This window comes from Nicotiana attenuata, chromosome 6 (assembly GCF_001879085.1).
Source record: "Nicotiana attenuata strain UT chromosome 6, NIATTr2, whole genome shotgun sequence".
Classification (NCBI taxonomy): Eukaryota; Viridiplantae; Streptophyta; class Magnoliopsida; order Solanales; family Solanaceae; genus Nicotiana; species Nicotiana attenuata.
Genome location: NC_031994.1, coordinates 58101300 through 58113543, shown reverse-complemented (window position 1 = coordinate 58113543; position 12244 = coordinate 58101300). Strand labels below are relative to the sequence as shown.

At 36.8% G+C, this 12244-nt stretch overlaps 1 protein-coding gene across 3 annotated transcripts; it reads left to right on the top strand.

The window, feature by feature from the left end:
- LOC109227048 (probable NOT transcription complex subunit VIP2) lies at positions 284-11967 on the top strand. Of its 3 annotated transcripts, none has more exons than XM_019392042.1 (14): positions 284-522; positions 3800-3941; positions 5740-5848; positions 5921-6099; positions 6485-6863; positions 8574-8783; positions 8873-8956; positions 9586-9674; positions 9786-9977; positions 10541-10963; positions 11044-11096; positions 11181-11222; positions 11417-11561; positions 11643-11967. In XM_019392042.1, the coding sequence occupies exons 2-14, from the start codon at positions 3924-3926 to the stop codon at positions 11700-11702; spliced, it is 1983 nt and encodes a 660-aa protein (XP_019247587.1). In that variant the 5' UTR covers positions 284-522; positions 3800-3923; the 3' UTR covers positions 11703-11967. The 3 variants fall into 3 exon arrangements, with proteins under 3 accessions (XP_019247587.1, XP_019247588.1, XP_019247589.1); XM_019392043.1 differs by having other exon boundaries at positions 9786-9872; positions 11643-11855; XM_019392044.1 differs by lacking the exon at positions 3800-3941 and having other exon boundaries at positions 319-522; positions 11643-11855.

Below are 12244 nucleotides of genomic sequence, written 5' to 3'. Positions count from 1 at the left end.
ATCTAAGTTAATTAAATTCGTTTGCATGTGAGTTCAATCCTCATAGATATTTTATCCACATACTCAATTTTTCTTATGTTTTAAAAAGAACGTTGGCATAGGATTTATTTTTTATTCACCACTAAAATAAAAATGCAATATAATATTACAAATTACAATAGTCTATATTCAGATTTACATAATACAATGTATAGATAGATTTAGTCAAATTTAGTAAATGTATCCATTTTTTTTCATTATGTTAAAAGAATAAAAATGAAAAACAAAACTTTGTTGATTATTTGTATTTATCACATTGGACAAGAGAGATACGTCAAGTCAGTGAGACGCGTCTCCTTCCCAATCGCCACAGTGACGAGACATCGAGTTCGGGGCAAGCAATAGTAATACTTTGGGCTTTTGGAGTTTGGGTTTAAAATCTCTCATCAGCCCCTTTTTCGCTTTCTCTCTCGATCTTCCTCTCTCTACTCTCATCACCATCAAAGATCAGTAGACGCACTACAATCTCCTCGCAGATCTGCGGTAATAAATCTTTTTTCCTTAACACCATTTCGCGCTCTCTATGTTTATCAATTTACCATTGTATTTTTTACATATATATACAGCTGTCGATTTGTATATCACTTTTTGGTATTGAAAAATGTTAGGGTTTGGGTTTGTTAGTAACTTATATTTAAAGTTTTACTCGTTTGCATGATTGTTCCTTTTTCTTTTTCAATTTACATGCTGATTAGGCAAATAAGTGTGGAAGAAGTGTATCTAATATTCTTTTGATTGATGTGGATATGTCTCGTTGTTTTTATGTAATTGAAGCAAATGAGATGAAGCTATTTCTTTTTTACCTGGTAAAGAATAATATAAAAATTTAGTTACAAAAATAAGGAGAGTAAAAGTCACTTATTCGATTGTTCCATGACGCTAATGATCACGAAATAGCACCCAAGGGTGTGGCCTTTATCGAAGTGGCCAATGAAGTGGGAGGAGAACCATGAGATCTCAGGTTCAAATGCAAGGCACAAAATACTTGGTGATTTCTTCCAATTTGCCTAAGCATTAGTGGGCAGAGATCCCAACCAGTGGGATGTAGCAGGCATCAGTGGAATAGTCGAAGTGCACACAAGTTGGTCCGGCCACCACCGTCATAAAAATAACACGAACTTTGCAAATACTTTATGTGAATTTCGAAATTCTAGCATGGTATTATGGAGGATGATGGTAACTTTTTCAAATTCTTCGTGGGCGTAGTGCTGGCAATTTTAACCCAAAATTGGTTGACCTGCCCTACCGATCCGTAGTAAAGCCGTATCCAACTCGGCCATTAAAAATATTGGTAATTTGGGTTCATCCCGAATTTGCCCTACAGATCCCTAGTAAAGCTGTATCCAACTCGGCCATATAAAATATTGGTAATATGGGTTCATCCCGTATTCAACGCGTAATAAAAAGTTCTAGTTTGGGTTAAAAATGATTTGAAAACGGGTCAAGTGCACACCAAGAAACCATTCACCTGTTAAGTTCACAACAACAATAACGACAATAACAAGAAACCCAATGTAATCTCACAAAGTAGGGTCGGGGGAAGGTAGAGTGTACGCAAACCTTACCTCTACTTATTAAGTTCACAATGATTTTGGATATTGCCTAATAAAGTCAAAATGAAGTATATAGAAGTATAAAATAGATTGTACTCGGGAAACCACCTAAACCCATGGAGTTCTATTGCTAGTGCCAAATTTACGTTTGAGGCTGAAATTGACACCTCGCCTTTTCAGTTGACGTGTTCAAGTATTTTAAGTGACTTTCTGCTATTCCATTAGACAAGGACAATTTCTTCGTTTTGAATTAATACACTAGAGTTTCTCTTGTTGGAGCCGAAGAATAAATGCCTTCATACCCAAATTGGTTGACATGCTCTATTCGCCCGTAATAAACTCTTATCCAATTCGCCCATTCAAAATATGTGTAATATGGGTTTAAACAATATTCTACCCGTAATAAAATGGGTTGAATACATGTTAGAAATGGATTGAAAACAGGTCAAGTTCTCACTAAAAATCTTTCTCATGTTACGCTCACACTCTTTGGGACATTGTCTGATGAAGCCAAATATGAAGCATATAGAATTATAAAACATAGTCTAAGTTGCTTCGACACGGCAGTTTAGGTGCCGCACCCGTGTCGACATGACACTAGCATGGGTGTGGGTATGGGATCCGTACCGGATCTGGCCAAACAATTTTGGCTTCTTTGACCACGACTGATGGAAAAATTTGAGACGAGATACAATTTGATTCCCGAAATCATAACCAAAACAAGGGTTAATTTGAAGAAGATAGCATACCTTATCTAGTAAATCAATACTTTACTTATCTACAACTTGAGAATAAAAAGAAATCCACACTTTACAAGCTATATGTAAGTATTCCAAAAAAATTCTCATAATTTAGAGATATTTTTTTCTTTTTTGAATTATTTTTAGCCGGATCCCCGCACCCGTATCTGTACTAGGATCTAGAAGGATTTGATCTCTAGATCCGCACCCGTGTCGGACACCCACACCCGTGTCCGAGCAACTTAGAACAGAGTGTCCTGAGGCCTAGAGTTAATTTCTAGTGCCAAATCTTGGTCTTCTTTGAGGGTGAAATTGAGACCTCGCCATTTCAGATGACGTGTTCAAGTATCTTAACCGACTTTCTATTATTGCCTTAGACAGGGATAATTTCTTCATATCAATTAAATAGAGTAGAGTTCTGCCAAAGTTTAATGCACAAAATTAATGGTGGATACTACTTGAGTATATGCATTGATCCCAATATTCAGTCTGATTAAAAAGAAGGAAAGAGAGTAATTTTGGTACCTTTTGGATGCACCTAATTGTGTAGTAGAATATGTAATTATGCTTTGTCGCATGACAAAAAAGATTGTGAAGAATTAAAACTCTGAGAAATTTAATTTATATCAACTGATCTTTTTTACATTACTCATAATTCTATTTGAATGTCATTACCAAAATATACTACTTTTCCTTTTATATATAAACCACCAGAAATGGAAAGAATCTTCCTAGTCAATGTTTTAAATGTTAACGAGTTGTACCTTTCTAAATGACTTATCTTATTTTCTTAATTTCTCTTTCTCTTTGCTAGAAAATTAGTGAAATTTAGCTCGTGTTTGATTTATTGATTGCTGTAGATTTTTACTATAATGATAAACTACTTTAGGGTAAAGACGATGATCCACTGTTCATATCTCTTTTTTGGAATAGAAGGATCTTCAAGATCGCTAGTAAATATTCTTGCACATTGAAAGAGTTCGAGCCAACCATTGTTGTGATGGAAATCCAATAGAATGTGTGAGTAATTCAGAATATCAGTTCCATTTTAATTGTTTATTGTAAACTAATGTATAAAATGCGAACGGATTTTTTTCCTCACACGCCTATATAAAATCGGTCAAACCGCTTTGGCCCAAACTGTTAATCACCCAATCGGCTTTGACCCGCTTTAAATATGCGCTGATTAGGTTATGAACCATTTTTGTTCAATCATTTTCAACTCGCCCAAATGCAACCCAATCCGGGCATTTGCTACCACCAGTGAACATTGTGTGTTCTGTTATCTGCATGTTTAACAGTATGTATCTATGTGCTTGGTGGATGTCTCAGCATGTTTCAAGGTTTTGGTTTTTCTTTTTCCTATTTTTGCATTTAATACGCGATGATGTTTTATTCTTTCGATCATTTTGACTGTAACGACTAATAATATCTTTCGACTGTCTATTCAATCATATTCCTTTACAGATAATAGGTAATTACACATTGGGAAGGCTTCAAAATTATTCTCCCAAAACATTTCTGAAGAAAAGGAAAAGTGAAGCAGTTGTGCCAAGGAAATTTTTCTGCATGACCTCTTGACATTTCTGCAATGTCAGGGTTACTCAATGTATTCATCTTTCTGTATAATGCTCATTAGCTTTTTGATACTCGGGTTCTGATTTTGTATTTGCTGCTTTCTGTTGGATTTCTTTTTATCACTTTCCTCTGTTTGGAAGAACATATTTGAGCATGTCTATCCGCCTTATCTCTTGGATTTTCAAAACTATTTGTTTGTCACTGCGAGGGTGAAGATTCTTATATGTGATATCAATTTTATTTCGTTTGTTTTGTTAAGATTTTTACTTTTGATGCAAGTTTTATTTTGTTTATTAAGTAGGTTAACTTGCACTCTGTGTTCGTTGCTTAATGGTGATATTGTTGCCAGTGCTACACCATTCTCTTTTACAAAAACTATAATTATGCGTCAATCCTGAATTAGTCGAGGTTATACTTTAAAGTTAATCCTCCTAATTTATGTTGAGCAATTGATCAGAAGATGCCATCTCCTATCAACACTTGTTGGGAATTATATTAATACGTACATTTAACCTAGATCATGTTTTTATCCTTTCTCTCTCGATCATGCTACCTTATACATTTCTCTCTCCCCTTTTTGTGTCCGAGCTTTGGTACAAGCTGTATATGTGTTTACCTCAAGCTTTGCTAATAGCCTTATTAGCCTCTTTGTTAACTTCCTTACATTCTTCAAAGGATTCTTGTGCTGTTGTTAACTTCCCGTAGTCCCGCTTTAATAGTTCTTTATTTCCTCATTCTATCACCAAGATCTCTATAGTCATGGTTGTAGGCCTTTACACACCTTGAACTTCACTTGTTACTCACTCTCTCAATTCAGCTTGACATTTCCTTCTAATTCATTAGCTTTTAAGTCCCATACTCCCTCCCTCTATTGTTTGTCCATAAATGCTTCTACTTGGTTTGGGCTTTTTAGTGTCCACTATTGAATTTTCGGTTGCATGCCGTTCTTCTCAGTTTTCTTTTTCACTCACTCTTTTGCTTCACATCCAGGTAAATTAGTTTGTGTTGGATGGTTAAAACTTCTTCTGGGATGTCAATGCGGTCCTTACATTTGACCATGTCATTTATTTCTGATAAGGATGGAATTAATTTGGTTATGGTTACCTCACACAAATATTTTCCATGTGATTTCCTTTTTTACAATAGGTGTAGCTAAAGCTAAATCACAAGGTGATACAAACTTTGAAATAGTGTTTCCTTCTTCATTCCTAGCACGATAACCATATTCCAATATATTAGGTTGGATCTGTCACTATATCTACCCATATGTCCATTTAGGTCTCCCCCAATAAACATCAGTAAAGATCTGGCCGTCACTCGGGATCCTTTGAACCAAGGTATTCGTATATTGTTAGGACGTGGTTTAGTTATCTCATCTAAGCCTCTTTGGGTAGCAAAATATTTTTAATCCAACATAAAATTTGAAGAAATCCCAAATTTTGTTAGAAATGAAATAGATCCAAAGTGATCTGTCCCTTCCCCCAACTCCGCACATAGCAGGAGCTTCCTGTATCGAGTTGGCCTTCTATAAATTATGACGGGAACTTTGATATAGAACGAAGATTACTAGTATTATTAAGGAGGTAAACTGATGTTAGCTATTTGGTAATGAATACAAGTGGCGTGCTAGTTTCCTCTCGTTTCCTTTTGACCAAAGTATCGATATCTTTCTAGAATTTATTTTTATCCATATTTAGCCCTATTTGTGGAGGATAGATATTCTTGTTTGCATCCATTTTAGATGGCTCATTGATGCATGAAATGGGTGTTGCTGAACCGCTATAATGTTTTGTGGTTCATGCTTAAAATTATTTTTGATTTAATTGTAGTCATCTCTAAACGGGTCAGCTTCAAATCTCCCTGACAACACCGGACGCTCATTTCCTTCATCTTTCTCTCCTCAATCTGGTGCAGCTTCCCCTCTTTATCATCACTCCGGTGAGTTGTTTTCTGTATTGTTCTTACTTTCTGATTTTGAAGCAAATGTACTAGCAAACTTCTTTGTCACAGGAAATATTCAGGGCCTTCATAACATGCATGGGAGTTTTAATGTTCCTAACATGTCGGGTACACTTGGTTCAAGAAACACAACAATAAATAATGTCCCTTCAAGCGGTGTCCAGCAATCTGGAAATAGCCTCTCTAGTGGTCGTTTTGCATCAAATAATATTCCGGTAGCCCTTTCACAGGTTTGTCTATTTCTTTTTTGTTCAGGAGAATAATGGAAAAATAATAGAAAAAATCTCTCTAAGATGGTAATGTTTGTTACTTTCTCGGTTTGGTTTCTCTCCCTCGGTTTAAACTTAATGTGAGATGTTGGAGAAAGTATTTCTGAAAAATTGGGAAGAAGTTTTGATTTTGAAATGTTGTAATTTGATTTGGGAACTGGAGTTTTTAGTGAAGATCTTGAGAGACATGCTACTATTAGTTTAAACCATTTCAAGCATTGACTACAATTAGCTTTCAAGATCTTCCTGCATCTGTTTTTTTCCTTCTCTTTTCTCATTCTTTATTCACGGCAGGCTAACAAACTCTAGAGCTCAACCTTCATTGCATTGCATATCTCTGTTGCAGATATCCCAAGGAAGTTCTCATGGTCATTCCAGCATGACAAGTAGAGGTGGTATGAGTGTTGTTGGTAACACGGGATATAGTAGTAACACTAATGGTGTTGGGGGTTCTATTCCTGGAATTCTGCCAACCTCTGCGGCAATTGGTAATCGAAGCTCTGTTCCAGGCCTTGGCATGTCCCCAATTTTGGGAAATGCTGGTCCAAGGATGTCAAACTCAGTTGGAAATATAGTTGGAGGCAACATTGGGAGAAGCATCAGCTCTGGTGCAGGATTGTCTGTGCCTGGTCTTGCTTCGAGACTAAATTTGACTGCGAACAGTGGTTCTGGAAATTTAAATGTTCAAGGATCTAATAGGCTAATGAGTGGTGTCCTCCAGCAAGGTAATTAGCCTGAAATGCTGATAGTTCTTTTTGTGTTGTTAGTTTCTCTATTTTGCTGTCTGTTCTTTGTTTTAATATCCAAAACATTTACTGATGTTATTTTCATACTTTACATAGGCTTAGCTAGTTTCGTTCTTTCTTGAATGCAGTACCTAATTTGAAATATAGACGTTTAAAATTTTTTAATAAATTCCTTTACATATCTTTTTCTAAATTTTGTGAACTGAAAATTTCTATGTAGCTTTAGCTTGAAATATGAAGAGGATATTCTTTGCTGGTAGTTGGTTATAGGTAGAAGTTTTTCCAGGCACACAGTCTTCTAAATATGAATCATCTCCCTTAGCTTTGGGTTTGTGATGTATGTCTTGACCTTGGATAAGTATATACATAACCACCTCATTCCACCTTCGAAAGTAGGATTGGTTATAACCTTATAGCCTGTTTGGCCAAGCTTCTTTTTGGTCAAAAGTGCTTTTTTTGGCCAAAAGCACTTTTGGCAAAAAATTGAGGTGTTTGGCCAAGCTTTTGGAAGAAAAAAAAGTGCTTTTGAGGAGAAGCAGAAGCAGTTTTGGAGAAGCAGAAAAAAGTAGCTTCTCTCCAAAAGCACTTTTTTGAGAAGCACTTTTGAGAAAAATACACTTAGAAGCAGTTTTTTAAAGCTTGGCCAAACACTAATTGCTGCTCAGAAGTGCTTTTCAAACTAATTAGCCAAACACAAACTACTTCTCACCAAAAGTACTTTTGAGAAAAGCACTTTTGAAAAAAAAGCACTTCTCAAAATAAGCTGATTTTTGCAGCTTGGCCAAACGGGCTATTACTTTCCTTAAAAAACGCAGCAGCCAAAATGACCCATTTCAACATACGACGAAGAAAAAGTTAAAAACATGGAGAAGTTGAACAAAAATAATATAAGAGTTGCCCTCTCCTTCCCCCGTTTTCACCTTTACTACATAACACTAATTGGGAGGACGGAGGAAAGAAGAAGAATAGGGGTAGAAGGAAATAATTTGGGTATTTATGTTCAATATGCCAAATTTGTACATTTGGATTTGAAATATGCATTTTCACTTTATTTACATAATGTTGAGAAGGTTATGTATACATTTATGAGATGTTACAGCGGCTGGGTGATTTATGTACCTCAAGCTAAAAACTGAGGGGAGTAATTCCTTTTTTGGGTTTAAAAAACAAACTGACATTATCCTATTCAATTGTTTATTTACAGAGGCTGGGCTGCTTATGTGGCACTAATTGAGGGAGAATCCTCTTTAACCTTTTTTTCTTTTTTTTTTTTTAACTCTAAAAAGTAGTTTCAAATAAGGCTGTTTTTTTTTAAAGCCAGTGTTAAAATTTATACAGTTTCTGCTTCGTTCTTCGCTAACCTCCTTTTGAAGCTATTGGGTATTTGAGCCTTGAACTGTTGATTTCGTGCTCTTCATTTAACATGTTTTTGATTTTTTTTTCTCAGCATCGACCTCGCCTTTCTTAGGACTTCCTCAGTATTTAAGAGGCACATTATTATTTGATTCTGTTTAAATTCAGTATGTAAATATGCTTTGATGGTACTTACTTTTAGCTGCTTTTGCCATTAATTCTGCGTAAAGTTGTTATTTGTAGATTTTAAGGTGAACTAGGCACCTACGATATGTCGATGTATATTATGTTTTAGGTCAATCTATCGCCTATGCTAACGGTACCATCTGTATTCAGCCTCTCCGCAGGTAATGTCTATGTTTGGTAATTCATATCCTCCTGCTGGTGGTCCACTATCTCAGAACCATATCCAAGCAGTCGGCAACCTTAATTCTATGGGAATGCTGAATGATCTGAATTCAAATGATGGATCTCCATTTGATATAAACGATTTCCCTCAGCTAAGCAGCCGACCTAGTTCTGCTGGAGGGCCTCAAGGACAATTGGGTAATCAAAGTGCCTTTCCTTACTGATATTCTGCGTAAGTGATTTTATTTTACAATTCATTCAGAGTACTGAGGAAGGAACAATCTCAGGTTCACTGCGAAAACAAATTGCTCAACAAAATCAGGAATTCAGCATTCAAAATGAAGATTTTCCGGCCTTGCCTGGATTTAAAGGTGCTTATATGCATGCACAAAGCTCTTCTCATGCTTTCATAAGTTGATTAATCACTCAGCATATATAACTTTGGTATGACAATTTGTTCGGTGGGGTCAAAAAACCAAGGGCGGGAGGACGGAAATAGAGGGATATGAGTCATTTCGCGGTTTTGTTAAGAAACAACCTACCAGGGAAAGTGAAAGTAGAAGGGTGCATACCCCTCTCCGCGAGTCTTTTTCATTTCTTTAATTGAGTGGAGAGCAAAGGTATCTGATTTACTCCCCTTAAAGTTGCGCCAATCAGCGTGAAATGAATGACAAATACTTCGGAGTAGGTAAGTCAACCAAAGCCCTTTCATCCCTTCCCTTGAAACAAACGTAGTGTTAGTGGATCTGAATTCTCAGTTCCTAGTGTGACTGGTTGATGTCGCACCCCACCAGCTAAACTTTCTCACTAGTCCTGGGCTTTATTTGGTGTATAGCTCCCTTTTATTTTCTGGGGGGAGTGCTAGGAATTATGTTCAGCATGCTTATGGGGCTTTTTTCCATAGTTGTTTCTTTTATATTTTTGTCTTGCTTTATGCATGGAAATGTTCCTATCTTGCATGTTAAGTCTACTAAGTGCAATTGCTCTCGTGTTTACTTAGGTGGCAATGCTGATTATGGTATGGATCTACACCAGAAAGAACAACTCCATGATAATACTCTTTCTATGATGCAGCAGCAGCAGTTCTCTGTAAACACAAAAATACTGGATTACTATTTTAAATGTTGTGATTACTAGTAAATGCTTTTAGCCTCATGACTCTGCCCTCGATTGCTCAATCTTTCATAAACTAATGCGCAGATGGGCAGATCTGGTGGCTTTAACTTGGGAGGGACATACTCATCACTTCGCAACCAGCAGCAACAGCAACAGCAACATGCCCCATCGGTGAGTAATAGCGGTCTCTCTTTTTCAAATGTTAACAACCAGGATCCACTACATTTACATGGTTCAGATGTCTTCTCGTCATCGCACTCCAGTTATCACCAACAGGTGCATTACTCTTACATTTTTGCTCTTATTTGTTTCATGTTCTTCTGCGTGTCTTTCTCTTTATATTTTGGGGTGCTATTGAGGTGAGATATGTATCACTATCACATGCACTCTGCATAAAGAGAGATTGAAGCCCTCCTGTGTTGGAGACTTCCATTCCTTTTAAAAAAAATAAAATCATGTTTTCCCCTTAACTATTTCTGTTTGGAGGTTTCTTTTATTTATTTATTCTTGTTTGGGTCAGGTGGGGTTTGGGGGTGGGGGAGTTGAGGTTGGTATTCCTTTGTTGCCTTTTGTGTTCTTCAATCTGTGGAGAAGTATGTGTATTTTTTCTGAGTACATGTATGAGAGTGGTTATTCCAAACCAAATTCGATTTTATCAGAAGAGCCATCTTTTTCTGAAGCATGACTGAGTTGAGTTGTGACGTGGAAAAGCTAGAGTTTTGCTAGTATTACGCTGAAGTTTTTCCTATATTAAATGTAATTTGTGGTGCATGCTATAAGTTTCGTATTCATACAGCTTTAAGTGATACTTTACTCGCTTTTCACTTTATTTGATTCAGTCTGGTGGACCTCCTGGTATCGGGTTACGGCCTCTTAATTCTCCAAGTACTGTTTCTGGTATTGGCTCATACGATCAGCTTATCCAGCAGTATCAACAGCATCAGAGTCAATCCCAATTTCGACTGCAGCAAATGTCTGCTTTAGGTCAGCCGTACAGGGATCAGGGCATGAAATCCATGCAGGCCCAAGCTACCCCTGACCCTTTTGGTATGCTTGGTTTACTAAGTGTAATAAGGATGAGCGATCCGGATCTGACTTCTCTTGCACTTGGAATTGATCTAACAACTCTTGGATTGAATTTGAACTCTACCGAAAATTTACACAAGGCATTTGGTTCCCCATGGTCTGATGAGCCTGCCAAGGGTGATCCAGAATTTACTGTACCGCAATGTTATTATGCCAAGCAACCACCTCCTCTAAATGTGAGTGACCTTTATATTCTTGTTTATCTTCATTCGATTGCCGTTCTTTAAATCTACTAACGCGTTTGAATTGGCTGCAGCAAGCATACTTCTCCAAGTTTCAGTTAGACACTTTGTTTTACATTTTCTACAGGCAAGTCCCTCTCATCAGCAAGTCTAGTTTTTCTTGGCCATAAAATTTGAATCTAGAAATAACTCAATCTATTGTTCATTGCAGCATGCCAAAGGATGAAGCCCAATTATATGCTGCTAATGAATTGTATGCTCTCTTTTCTATGAAAATTGGTTTATAGGGTGCTATTTCGTTGTATTGTAATTCCTAATAGCAATTTAGCTTTCTATTGCTTCTTGGGATCCGCATACAAAATTACTAACCTATTTGTGGATGTTTGACTTGCTTCAGTTGTTAGTTGAATATGCTTGATAACCATTTGCATTATTTATTTCATACAGGTATAATCGGGGCTGGTTTTACCACAGAGAACATCGATTATGGTTTATGAGGGTCGCCAACATGGAGCCTCTTGTCAAGACCAACGCCTATGAGAGAGGATCTTATATATGTTTTGATCCAAACACATGGGAAACAATCCGCAAGGTATGGATTTCGTTCTACGTTTTGAATTTATGTAATTTGAGTTTCCAGTTTTCTGATTTTTCTGCAATTCTTTCTTTGCAGGATAATTTTGTGCTCCACTATGAGATGTTGGAAAAAAGACCTGTTCTACCTCAGCACTAGCGATTCTGTTCAGCTTATAGTTGTACATTTTTCACATATCCCATTTTCTAGGAGCCAGCTAGTTCCCACCTGTAGTTTTCTGCTCAATTGGGTTTTTTGGCAGCCATTGTCACTGTATTTCTCAGTTGGTGATTTACCTTTACCTTTTGTATCTTTTAGATGCTGCAAGTCAAAAAGAAAAATATTCCGGAATAATTCTCCTATTTTCCCTGTCGAACCAAACTTTTTTGTCGCTGGAAATGCCATTTTGAGATTCTAATTCTAATTCTATTCTAATCTAACTATTAATAAGGGGGAATAAGCATGCTTAGGATTTAAAGGGTATTTTGGTCAATTCAGTTAAAAATGGAGCACAGTGATTGATTAAAAAAGCATCTATCTTCTAGAAATTTTGAATGAACTCCTGTAGCTCATGCATATATTTTTGTGTCTTGACTAAATTGCCCTTTGACTATAGTCACTACACATTCTCCTAAACAACAGTCCTAGCTGCCTACTTTGTAACCCCCCCCCCCCCCCCCACGCTCAGTCACACCCAAAAT